Source organism: Thunnus albacares, chromosome 8 (genome assembly GCF_914725855.1).
Source record: "Thunnus albacares chromosome 8, fThuAlb1.1, whole genome shotgun sequence".
NCBI lineage: Eukaryota > Metazoa > Chordata > Actinopteri > Scombriformes > Scombridae > Thunnus > Thunnus albacares.
The window spans coordinates 11,392,857-11,406,122 of record NC_058113.1 but is presented as its reverse complement, the minus strand read 5'-3'; the positions used below and the strand labels follow the sequence as shown (position 1 = coordinate 11,406,122).

Here is a 13,266-nt window from a genome sequence, read left to right as displayed (position 1 = left end):
AGTCAGGGGTGAGATGAGGCAGCCCAGTCTCCTTAACATTACATTAATATACCATTTTACATTAGCAAACAGGTTAACAATTCCTCATGCAAACTTCGGTGAAATTTAACCATGGCAGACTGTTTTATGTGATATGTCGTGTGAAGGTGCTGCTCTCATAAATCAGGCATGGTCTTGTGGACAAATTCTATGTGCCACATTGTATAAGATCACTTTAATCTATCAGGTTATAAAAAGTCTAAAATTCCATTCACAATTTTTTTGGTACAATAAACCCCTGATTAAAGACAATAAAACCTCAATAGGTATAGACTGTGGTGACCAATCTTTACATACATGAATAAACAGGCCGATGTCCACTGATGTCTTATTTTTAGCCTTGCTTCTCTGTTCTTATCCAGTACAGCTATGTTCTGCAGGCTGCACTGAATGCACGCATCTCTACATGGCACAGCGTGATCCCTGGCAACAAACATCAAATGTGTCTCCATGGGAGTTGCGGAGAGGCTGCGAAATTTAAATGTATTTGTTTGAAAAATCAAATTCAGTGAGTTCAACAAAGTGTGACTAAGCACATCAAAGGCAATCTAAATATCAACAAACTCGCCACAACAACACTACAGTTTGATGCAGAGACCGTTAGATTAAAATTCAACATACTGCTGAGCTATAAACATTTGCATCAAAAAATCTATAGAAGATACAAAATCATCTGGTCAGGGACATTGCTGTGTGCAACCAGATGTTATTCAGAGCACCCCAAACCAAAAACTGTTTCTCCCAAAGCCTTCCATCACACCAGCAGAGTTTGATTAGACATTGACCATACAATGATGATGATGGTAATTAGAAAATACCAAAGGGTGTGCTTTGGCAATTCAACACTCATCAGCCAATTGAAAAAAACTTGATCATAAAGGGCCTGGTTGCTGAACTTGGCTGCCAAGCAGTTCTTGGATGACTTATAGGTAGAGAACTGTGCCAGTGATGTGAAGGAAAAGAAAGTCAGGTATTGCAGAACCAATACATAACACACTGTACTGTACAAGTCATTTGGGTTAAATGTAGCTAACCTACCACTCATTTTTTTAATGTATTTGGTGTATCAATCTCTTTTGGGTGACAAAAAAAGGATGATTATAAGTGTCTAAAAATGTTTCTCTTGGCTTGCTTAAAGCTTACTGTGCAATTGCATCTGTTATAGGAAAACAAAAATATTAAATGACCTGTACTGGGATTTGAGGAAATAAATTGATTGGGACATCCACATTTTTGGCCACTTGGGGGCAGCAGAAACAAACTGTACACACAACGTTTACATATTATTACCCAGTGTTCATATTGGCACCTGATTTTGATTTCATATTAGTCTTAGTCTAATGGAAATGTGTATTAGCTTTAGTCTAATTTCATATAATTAGATTTTTGTTAGTTTAAGTGTAGTTTTAGTTAATAAAAACTGAAGACATTTCACTTTTCATCAGTGAAATGGTAGTTTCATTTTTGGCACAGTTTTTTAATTTTCATGTCTCTGAAGCATTTTAAGACTACATCTGTCGCCATCTTTGTTGTGTACAGTTACAGGTGTCACTCTTGTTTATCTCAGGGTTAGTGGAAAGGCTGCATTTACTTGTTCACACACACTTCCCATGTGACAATACAATGGACTCGCTCTCCTCATTAAATCCAGTGGTCCAGCTCACCCGGCGTTACTGCAGCTGTGTTCTCTCTACCATAGATCATTCAGAAACTGGATTCACCCAACTGTTCACTAACATACTGATAATTGTGTGGGTTTAGCTTGAGAGGAGAAGCTGATAACTTTAACTCAGTAATATTTATAGTGAACATCTTAGAAGACGATTTTGATGGTTGAACGCCAACATTAATGCTGTAATACCATCTGAAAGGTAGCTGACTGAAAATGACATCAAAGTCATATTTTTATTTATTTACTCCTCACATCACCATTTATTTGCAGTTGTATTTCTGGCCACCTGGTGAATGTAAATATATTATACTCACTCTCCTTTTAGCCCTGTTTTGCACTACAACACCTCTTGAGAAAAACATCTCCACTGTGTTCATCAGCCAGGTGCTAACTTTGTGCGCTGATTGGTGCCGGGCAGGTAGTCTACAGTCTGTTTATCAGAATGTTTTTGCTAAAACATCTGCTGCAGAGGAGAATCATGCTGATGAAAACAAACTGAACCAAAACAGTAAACTGTGGGCCGTACAACCAAAATAATGAGTTGACGTGTCAGCTTATTGTTGAAATCCAGTCACTGCAGAGGCCAAAACATAAGCCATTGTTTATAATACAGCAGGGAACCACAGAAAGAAAATAAATACATGTTAAATATGAGACCCTGCAATTGAAAACCCAGCAGAAGACTGGAAATATACATGCTGCCACAACACAAATGTAACATGGAGGTCTAGTGCAAGACTTTTCAGTGTGTAACTGTTAAAAATACAAATTAACAAATAAGTGAACTTTCTAATAGGTGGCTTTGATATATTGTAAAACTGATGTTACCATCTCTTCTTCAGTTAATGTTTGCAAGAATAGGTGAATTTACATTCTTTGAAATGTTTTTCCATATACAATTCATTCTCTGCAGTTTCTTCTATCTGAAACGTGCTGCTGCTCGCAAGTGTCTCCACAAACCTGCTGTGACCAGGATGTGACTAAGGATAAATTCAAAAACTTTAGAAGTTTTTAGACTGTTGAGAGTGTCACTAATCATACCCCAAAGTAACCTCTACTCCGTGAACCTTCACTTGCCCCTGATCAGAGCTCTAATTTCAGCTGCCAGATGTTGCTGGGACATTGGACAGATTGCACTCAGCCAAATAAAAATGTGATGACATAAATTATTTTCCAGGATGACAACACACAACAGATTTTATATGAGGTAAGATTCATTTAAGGCTCATGCTCCAAAAACAATCCTTTCTATCGCAATACAAATTGTGCAACATGCTGTATAGACTTTAAGTGAACGCCCATGTGCATAGTGTATATGATTAATAGATTCACTGGTCTGACCCCCCATCCTCTCCAAGAAAGAAAAAAGCATATCATTACATTTTAAAAGACTTATGCTAACTATCAACCATTCATTGCTATAATCATCACTTTCTGGCAGCCGTTCTTGAGAGGACTATATTGGGAAACAAAAGACCTGCTCTCGCAAGCAAATGTTTTGAGAAACTCACCCCAGGTCACTAATTAAAAAGTAATAGATGCATCCCTACTGTAATTATACCAGCACTGACTCAATGCCCTTTGGTGTATGGAAAGTCATAACTAATGTCTCAGACAGACATGGCCCTTGAATTAATTTGCAGGATGTGTTGCAGATATTTGAAGCCGTTGGTGTGGATAAGGCCTCTCATTGCAGGCAAAAAAACCCCCAAAAAAACTATGTGCCTCAATTGCAGGCTAGCTGCATATCGGAATGTGAGACAGTGAAACAAAGTAGTACTTTGAATAATAGCCTGCACTTAACATTGAATCAGGAATTCTACTATTATGAGGGTTTAAAGAACCCCCTAAAGAAATCAAGTGTTTTAGACACAATGTTAGCCCTCAGCTAACAAGTGTTACTATCTGGAGGACCCTAAATAAATTGTTGATATAACTGAACCTTGGGAAAACAGCTGCTGCTTAATACCAGGGGCTGGTGCTGGTGTTAAACTTCCTGAAAACCTGTATAAACTTCATTTTAAGGTGGGCAAAATGAATGCAAACAACACTAATACAATGCCAATGGGGAACTTTTAACCAAACAAAGCATCACCCAGTCTGCAAAATACAGCCTGGTTAAAAACAGTGCATATGGTGCTTAACATCATAATAAACAGCAAATACTTTTGTGATGCCAGAGAAAACCAAAAACGACAACATTAATATGATGCTGCAGGGTTCTTTTAAACCAGTGAAATCTGTCTGACCTATGCTTAAACTAAAACAAGGAGAAAACAATGCTGTCTTACAACTTCGCAAAAATATGTTAACAGCACTAAAGAGCAACAATAACTGAGGCCTGGTAAATCAACACTTGACCATAAAGGAAGTGAAAAGTGAAAGGAAAACAATAATGTGATTTTGTCATCATAACAACTTCTCCTCTACAATTTTTACTTACTCACAGAGAGCGGCAGTCAGACAGACTTTCATTATAAGTCATCACACTGGTAACGAGTGAGTTATGTGAACTAGTAAATGAGGTAGTTGCGTGCAAGATTTCTCAGGGGCTGAGCTATTTATTTCGCCTGTATATCTAATGACTATGTAGCCCTTTGAAGAAGACAGAAGTTTGACGGAGTGGCAGTGTTTGTGAGCATACAAGCAGCACACTTTCCCCACAGGAGCTGCCTGTGCAGACTGCCTGTCTGGCTTCCTAGCTGGCTGCTTGACTGGTTACTGAGCTGGATTTTCATGCGGCAAAGGAGTATTGACTGCAACCATGTTGGATCACAAGGCAAATCAGCTGGTAAACAACACATGCTCATACATGCACGCACGCACGCACACACTTTTCCAACTCAGCGGACACTCTGTAGCGCCACAGATGGACGAATGAAATGATTTGGGGAGAAAAGATGAAATTATGCTTTATGGGTCAACTGTCTTTCAAAGACTTTTCTAAAGAGAAGGCAGGTTGAAATGGCATTGAGGCAGGTTTTAGATAGGCCAAAAATGTTTTCATTGCAAATATACAACCTTCAACAAAGGGCAAGCAGATAGTATTACTCCCAGCTTGATACATGTGCAGTACACGGCTGCAGCCTATCTCTGTCCTTTGGAAAGTGTCAAGACTACTGGCTATTGTTTGGATATGTTGCAAAAAAGCTCCCATATCTGTCCTCCTTAATAAATACAGCATGACCCTTTCAGGACATGCTTAAGTGTTAAAGTTGCAGTATCACACTGACAGAATGCTTAAACTGCAGGAAAGAAGGCACTGATTGATGATAAAATTCACAGAAAGATGGCGTTGGTTTGCATTACAACATATTTGACGAAAGATTGACAGGCTGTCGAGAAATTAGATTCCATCTGGCTGTGTCCTTCACTGTGTCCTTCATATGCACGCAGATTCAAATCCACTTAATTGCAGTCATGATTCAATCATCTCAGAGAGTCTACTAGCATCACACATTCTCAGTCATAAGAATGAGCAGCACATGCATATTCATGCGTATGATGTAGCTAACCATATCAGCATAACAAGGAAGATGTACAGCGGTGACAGTGAGTTACTATGGTTTGTAAATGAATACATTATGAATGAGTACACCGAATGTTTCTGTTTTATATGCGTCAGTCACAAGGGTCCCCTCTGAAAAAAATGGAAATTTATGATGGCAATCATGTCGTTGAGCTTTACTGTAAATTCAGATGATTGCGATGATGACAATGATAATGATTATAATGATTGAAGGGGATGTAACTCAACCACAATAGGTCAGGTATGGAGGTCAGTACACCACCGTTTTTAAACTGATAACACCATTTCAGGATTTCAGGGAAGCCGCCTGTAGAGGTTTGAGTAAGTAATATCATACTGCTTAGATAGCTGTTTAAATATTTATGTTGTGTACTGTGTTGTAACACTAGGCCATTAAAGAATGAATGATAGTCATGAAAAACTGAGCAGTATGTTATGCGATGTCTCAGTATTACCCTACCACATACATCATTTGTCTGCAATCCTTAACATGTACAACTCTCACACTTAAAAAGTTATAACACAACAACCTGACTGAGTGGCCCCAAAAGGAAACTTTCAGTTTTTTCCCTCTTTATAAATTGCCCTGATATAATATCCCCTCTCGTCCCTGTAGGAAAATATTTTCAACTGTCCTTATTATTTTTCAGTATTGAGTAATGGAAAATGCCTCATATGCAACAAAATGTGATTAACATCCAAATCGGCATGAAATTCTGTTGAAGATTACGCAGGCAAAATATGGATGCAGAAGAACGGGATCTAATTCAACCAAGCCACCCACTGGAGAATGAGAGAGAGGTAGACTGAGACGGGAGAGCGAGAGAAAGAGAGAGAATGAGAACGAATAGGCAGATGGAGAGGGGAGAGGTCCTGGATGGGCAGGTCTGGGGCAGGTGGGGAGATGAGGAGGGGGTAAAAATGGATGGAAAAGGGCATCTTGGAAGTGAGGAGGAGTGAGGCAAGAGGATGGGGTCAGCCTGTTAGTGCAGGAGAGGGTCAGGGAAGAGAGCAGACAGTGAGGAAATAACCCGAAGGATATTGGGCGTAGAGAGGAGGAGAGGAGCAGACAAGCCAAAGAAACACATGGGTAGGAGGGAGAATGAAGGGAAAAGGAAAGGAAAGGAAAGGAAAGGAAAGGAAAGGAAAGGAAAGGAAAGGAAAGGAAAGGAAAGCTTGAGACAGAACACAAAAAATATAATGAAAGAACAGGGAAAGAGAGAGAGGTAGAGATGGATGAGTGATGGGGTTCTCTTGAAGGAGCAGACGAGAAGGGGTGAGCGAGATGGTCACAGAAGGATAGTTCATATTTAGATAGCTCCCCGCTGCACTCAGCTCTGCTTCAACACAGATAACTCAGTACATCCATTAGTTCAACTAATTCCCATCGCCATCTGCCATGCAATTTCAGATGCACCTCTGGAGTCGCAGAAAAGGTTCAGGACTTTGGGGGAAGGGATGTTGATTTGGAAAATATGAGATTAATTTGCTTAATTGAAGTACCTAATGTTTCCATAACTCAACAGTGGAGGCCCTATAGGAAATCAGGTAGAGTAAGCGTGATCAAACACTCCTCTCTTAAGAACAAGGGTGTCTCTTCTTCTCCTGGTTGATGGTTTTTTTTTAATGGTGACCCAGTTTATGAAGAGCTGTCCTGATCATAGCCTTACATATGTAATACAATTAGTAGATAATGAGCAAAAAATAATGATTTTCTTACCTTCATATGCTACCTTAAATCCATGAGCGCTTACTGCAAAGTCACTGGTAAGCCTCAGTGAAAAAATGGAGCCAGAACTGGTGACAGGCGGAGGGATGGTAAATCCTGTTAACCTGCAGACAAGAAAAAGAGACATCAGTACTGAATGTATGATTTAATTTATATCATCACATTTATGTAGTAATAACAATAAAAAATACACTACACTGTTCTAGTGTCAGCTTGTGTAAAACAAATGTTTTAATAAACTATATGATGATAGTCATAAATTATAAAAAAAATTACTATGTTAATACATTTGTACTGTTTAGCTTCAACATGAAACCAAAGAAGCAATCAACTTCAAGCATCAGATGCCATTGTTCCCTGTTGTGACAGCAGTACATGTACAGTACCACCATTTAGGTTTTTCTGCCCAAATTTTCACAATTCCAACAAGACAAAATTGTAGGAAACCAAAACACTACATGAGCCTGTTTAACATTTTTTTGTATTGAAATTAGATCAGCCACCAGGTGAACCAGGTGGCTGACCATAAATTTACAAATTCCGGTTGAAAGATGTACGCACTTAAGTGCAACAATGCACAAGAAGTGTACACTCATGAACTATCACTTAAAATAATGACTGTTCAAAGACCTCAAACCACCGATGAAACTGTGCGCTGTAGCTTTTTGTGTCTAATAAAACAGAACTGCTCTGAGAATTGTGATGCAATTTGTCCACTGATAATATATTGGGCACTATACAATCAAAACCCAAGTGAGAATCTTCCCTATTGTTGGATGGTGTTTGAGGGTTGGCAGCTGCATTGTAACAGACTGCTTCATTACAGCATTTCAAATTAGGTGTAGATCCAAACAAATCCATTTACTTTCACGACGTCGTAAACAAGATGTGTTGCTGACCATTCCTCTGCGGCATTTGCTGATGTTCTATCGACCTTCCACTGCTGTAAGCCAAGCTGTGTAGCATCGGACAGAACTTGTGCACAAAACAAAATGTCTCCTTCTCTTGTTTTCTCTTGTAATTTTCTATTGCTACTTTTGGGGCTGTTTGTGTGACTGAACCTCTGCTTGACAATAACGTGAATAATGTCTGTAGTAGGCAAAATGTGGAGAGAAACAGAAATTCCCCCTGTGACAGGAAAGAAGAGGGTGCTGTATTTACAGCTTCAATAGTGTTTCCAATTACAGCGCTGTGAACTGTGCGGGTCCTTGCAGTAAATAATTACCCTTTGTTGCAGATAGTGCACAGCATGCCAAGATACAGCTAAAAGTCAATTTCCACATGATGCAGTTTTGGATACATTCACAAGGAAAGATTTTATAATTTGACCTTGTTAGAAGTTTTCTCACACACAAAAGTGTTCTACTTAATTTGAATGCTATTGTGGTAAAGTGGAGACGCTGATGCTTGTGCATCACAGGAAAAACTTGTTTGAGTGAACAAACATGAGAGCAAGGTAGCCCCTTGAAACTGTTTTGTTTAATTGTTTTAATTATTTATGTTTTTGACTGATGAAATTTGGTAGGTTAGTGCAATATCCAAACTGGCTACAATCCAATATATTAAACATTATGTCATTCATTTTATAAGCCTTAAACCCTGTTAAAGTACAAATAACTCAGTGCCAAAACAAACGGTGAAAGAACTATAGGAGACAATCCTCTTTGAACTGGAGCTGACAAATGCAACAAAACATTTATAGGCCTCAGTTTTATAAATATGGAACATTGAAATATTAAGAAACACTTTTGTCTTTGGATTATTTGAATTTTGTGTTGCAAAGATAGCTCCGGTCAGAGTTCACATAGAAATATGAACATGGTTCTGTGAGTCAGATTACAAATATGAAAAAGACGAGTATGACCCTGGCCTCTCTCTGGAGCTACTGTTAGCTGCTGTGGCGTGTAGCAAACAAGCCTTCGATCCTTCTTGTGCAGCACACCTCTCTCTCAGTGCCATTCCAACAGGAGAACAGGGGTTAGAGGGATCTGCAGTGCCCTGTCCATGCGGGAGTTATACATTTTCAATGAATCACAGTTTGATATCATGCTGGGTAGTCTTTAGAATTGCCCTCCTTACCTCAAATCTGGGGAGAGGGGATACATAGGGGAACTAATTATTGGCTGAGCGGAACAGACAAGAACAGAACAATCAGTGGCTGTGGAGTACATGTTCCAACAGAGGTCGATGGCACCCACCAGGATGAGTGCGATGCAATTACACAATGACACTAAAAAGCCCTGTCTTGCAATAGTTAAAGAAGTAGGGCAAATGAACACTGAATTATTTGGTTCATTAAACCAAAAAGTTGAGCAATCTCTTTATATTGTGTTGTGGCACTGACTATCATGACAGAGTAAACATAAGAGGGGAAAAGATGTGCTGCTATGGCAACATGTGATACAGGGAGACAAGGACGGGAGAGAAAACAGATGCAGTGTTATGGCAACATGTACAGGGTAATGTGAAGATTTAAACCCGATGAGCTAATGCCTCTATATTTCTTTTAGTCTCCCTCTTCCACCAAGATATGTGGAATAAAAAAAGGCAATTTTCCCATAACGACAAGCAAGGTGGATAAAATGCTGTAGAAACAGCTTAGCCCTGACAAACTGAACCTTAGAGCCATATTCCAAGTCTCAACAGACTAAATCCCTTCTTAGATTGCACTGTTGTCATCATGGCACAAAACAGCAAGGGAATGAGGATGTCATGGGGTTAGTGTACATGAGGGAAAGACATCCTTTCTGAGGATGTCAGTGAGAAGGATTAGAAGGTGACAATCCAGGCAGAGTTGGTCAAAATTCTCTACTCCTTGCCCCATTTCTGGTTCAAACGGGTCATAATGATCAGGGTTATGTAGGAATACTTTACAGCTGAAAACGACTACTGAATAAGAAACATGTTTTACCACAGGCATGAAAATGTGAGACTGTCAGAGACATACTCATTCTGAATTAATCTTGTACATTCTACAGCTTGTCTGAAGCATTTAGAAAGACATGGATATTACTATTTTATGCAAAAAAGAGCTACTTGACATTTTGACTCCGTTTTCTCAAGGAATCTGTGGAATATCTTATGGTGTTTTGGTTTGTTTAAAACCAAAGAAGCACATTGAGACCTAAGTATGTCTCTAACAAAAGCAGACAAAGAGATCCTCATCACGGGTGTTCACTACTGCCTGTTGCTTTGGCAACAAGAGCATCAGGTGAATGGTTGGAAAATGTCATTAACAAATAAACACCATGGGGCTCGCTATCTCCTTAGACACAAGAAGCCTGTGACTCACTTATCAGTCATAAGTCTGCAAACTAAATCACACATCCATTTGAAATTCTACAAAGAAGCCACCTTAAATACCGGATTATGCCCTAATCTGACTTTGGGAGGTAGGCCAAGCTCTCTAGGGAACTTTCATTTTAACTGAGGAAAGTAAAAGTACAGCATTTCAGGCATTACGACCAAGATGAACATGGAACAAGACAGAAAAGTTTAATATAAGGATAGGCACTGTAATGAGGTGTGTCACAGCAACTATAATCATAGAAATAACATTTTTAATCTCTCAACGATACTTGGCTATTAAAACATCTGGCAATCTAACAAACACTTGCATTTAATTTATAGTTAATTCCAGTTTACTGCAAAAGCTTTTGCTAGTTCATATTCATATGATGTGAATTGACAGGAGGGCTCATTTTTATACCTGCTATATCCAACTATCTAAAAAGGTAGCTAAGAGGTAGGAAAGGGTAGTAGATTAATTGTTTACTAATCGGACATGTATTGATCTTTTTTTCCTATTCAATCTTTTTTCCTTTAGTATCTATGGACAGTGAGCACACGTGTATGGAAAACATGGTGCCTCATGACCAAGACGGCATTCTACAATTACCATAAATTTGATCTCTGTGCAACTACTCGATCTGGGATCAAGTAAATTACACAACTACTTGATATGTGAAATATGTGAGAATCAACAGAAGAGGAGGGTAGAGCACTACTGTCTTACATCCAATACATTGGGTTACATTTAAGCAAAACAGGATCAAAACCATTGTTAAAAGCGATAAAGATCTGCATCTCTGTATGTTGCTCTGAAAAAAGAGGAGGGTTTGGATTAAATAATAACTTTATGGCAAAGAATTTCCAATTGTAAAGAAAATAAGGTCATCCACTTCAAATAACGTAGTCCCAATCAGCACCATTATTTGATTTGACCTTGATGCTGATGGAAGCTGGGGTATTAGAGGTGAAAAGAAGTAGAAACAAAATTATTATATACTTGATGGATTTGAAACAAAAAGACAACATTTGTGAAGCCTTCACAGTGGCAGAGCATGCAGTAATTATGGCTTTCTGATCAGTGCTTATTCACAAAAAACTCACACTAAATTAAACTTGTGCAGCTCTACACTTGGAAATCACAAAATGCCACAAGTGAGAGTCAAATAGAAACCAGCTGTCTTGCATCTGTATTGGACTCCACCAGTTCAACCACAGTGGGTGTAGAGATGCCGGGTGCCTGAACAGTTATGGTTCCTCCCGTTTATGGATCAAAGTAACACCAGTGGCAGCAGAATGACTGTGCGTGCCTGGGCACAGTGCACCAATGATTGCCTGGACAGATGCAGCCTTTCCTTCCACCTGAACACACTACATCAGCCCTGAAGGTAGCTGTCAGACATTCCCACCATCTGATTAGTGTGTCACAGTAGCGGTGTGCCGTAGAGGGAGAGGAGAGAGAGACGGGGATGATGTACCTCTATTTGTCTGACTCACTGTCTCTCTACCTCCATCTGTCTTTCCCTCTGTGTCGCACTAGCTCTTTCTGTCACACTAGCTCTCTCTCTCACTTTCTCTCTTTCTCGTTGCATGAGGTTGCCGTTATTCACCGTTACTATTCCTTTTTCTGTCTTGCTGGTTCATTGTCTGCTTTGCCTTTTTGTATCTCTTTGTTTGTCTCTGTCCACCTCTCCTTGCTGCTACACTGGTCTTAACCTCTTTGTGTCTCCTGGGAAAGAAAAAGGAAGAACAAAAACAGACATGGGGGGGGGGGGGGACTTTAAGTGTTCTGCTGATCTTACCTAGTAAGCAACAATTAAAGTGAACCACTTTCCTTTAGATTATAGTTAGAAGCAGAGCGAAATAAGGCCTTTTACTCACTACGGTGAATAACAGCCTTCTTGCAGGCCGTCTCCTCAACACAAAGAAAAAAAAAACTGCAAGGGATGATTAATAGACTTATTTTGCACTGACATGTCCTAACTCATTACTGCAGCCCCAGACACCGACATTTCGTTTTAATAACTGCAGTAATAAAGGTCAAATCATCCTATCAATTAATTCATTCTTGGTTCTCCTCAGTCTAATAAGAGTGAAGAATGAAAAAAAGTAATTTCTTGAATTGCAAAGGGAAATGTAATATGTAGTAAGCCTGGTGAATGGTCAGAAAGTTGATATCCTTCCCTTTCTTGCTGGTGTGCTACTAATCTTTAGTTTTGCACAGTATCACTTTGTGGTTTTCTGCAGTATCATGCATCTGCAAATTGATAATAGGCAGTGTGTCAAATGCAGACAACAAAACTGGGATCATTTCAACTAAAAAAACTGTAATCTGATCACAGGTGTGAAGACAAAAGCGTAATTAATCCTCTGTTTCTCCACCGTTTACACCATCTGCATTGTAGTTCTGGTATAGGAGAGGACAGGCAAAACCCTGCACACCTGTTAATCCAAATACATTGTACTGCTTTGTTGTTTTGGAAAGAGATATTTTTCAAATCAAATATATGAGTCATAATGAATCACAAAGTTACCAAAAACTTAAGACTTCACTCATGACTGAATAGACTGAAGACTGTTGGTAACAAAATGGTAACAAAATGACAAGTTGCAATTTTTTATTCCATAACAAATGCTGTGTTGTTTCATTCTCATCCTTTACACTCCCAACACAACAAGCCACTCTGTTTGGATTGGTTGTGGCAAATTCTATGCAGTATATGGCAACAAATTTATTTCTATAATATCTAATTTGATGGCCTATGCTCTATGTTCTCTGTGTAAGAAAAGACACTGTAGACCTACTGAAGCCATTTGTCACCACTGGCAACACTTGTTCTATGATTAGTACAGTTCAAGTTCTAGGATTTTATAACAGGGTATGCTGTAACAAGAGAGTAGCAATACATAAAAACACACAGGTTATGAGTCACAGATTTACACTCTACCACCTAAAACTCTGTGTGCCACCCGAGAAGTGTCTCACATAGTAACAGCCTCAGAAATAGA

At 39.1% G+C, this 13,266-nt stretch overlaps 1 protein-coding gene across 5 annotated transcripts in view; it reads right to left on the bottom strand.

Annotated features, from left to right (window-relative positions):
- Positions 1-13,266, bottom strand: part of LOC122986830 (CUB and sushi domain-containing protein 3-like) — a 235,381-nt gene that overhangs the window by 195,922 nt on the left and 26,193 nt on the right. For all 5 annotated transcript variants that reach the window (XM_044358248.1, XM_044358249.1, XM_044358251.1 and 2 more), the window contains exon 3: positions 6,961-7,073. In XM_044358248.1, coding sequence (XP_044214183.1) covers positions 6,961-7,073 — 113 coding nt within the window. The remainder of the gene's footprint in view (positions 1-6,960; positions 7,074-13,266) is intronic.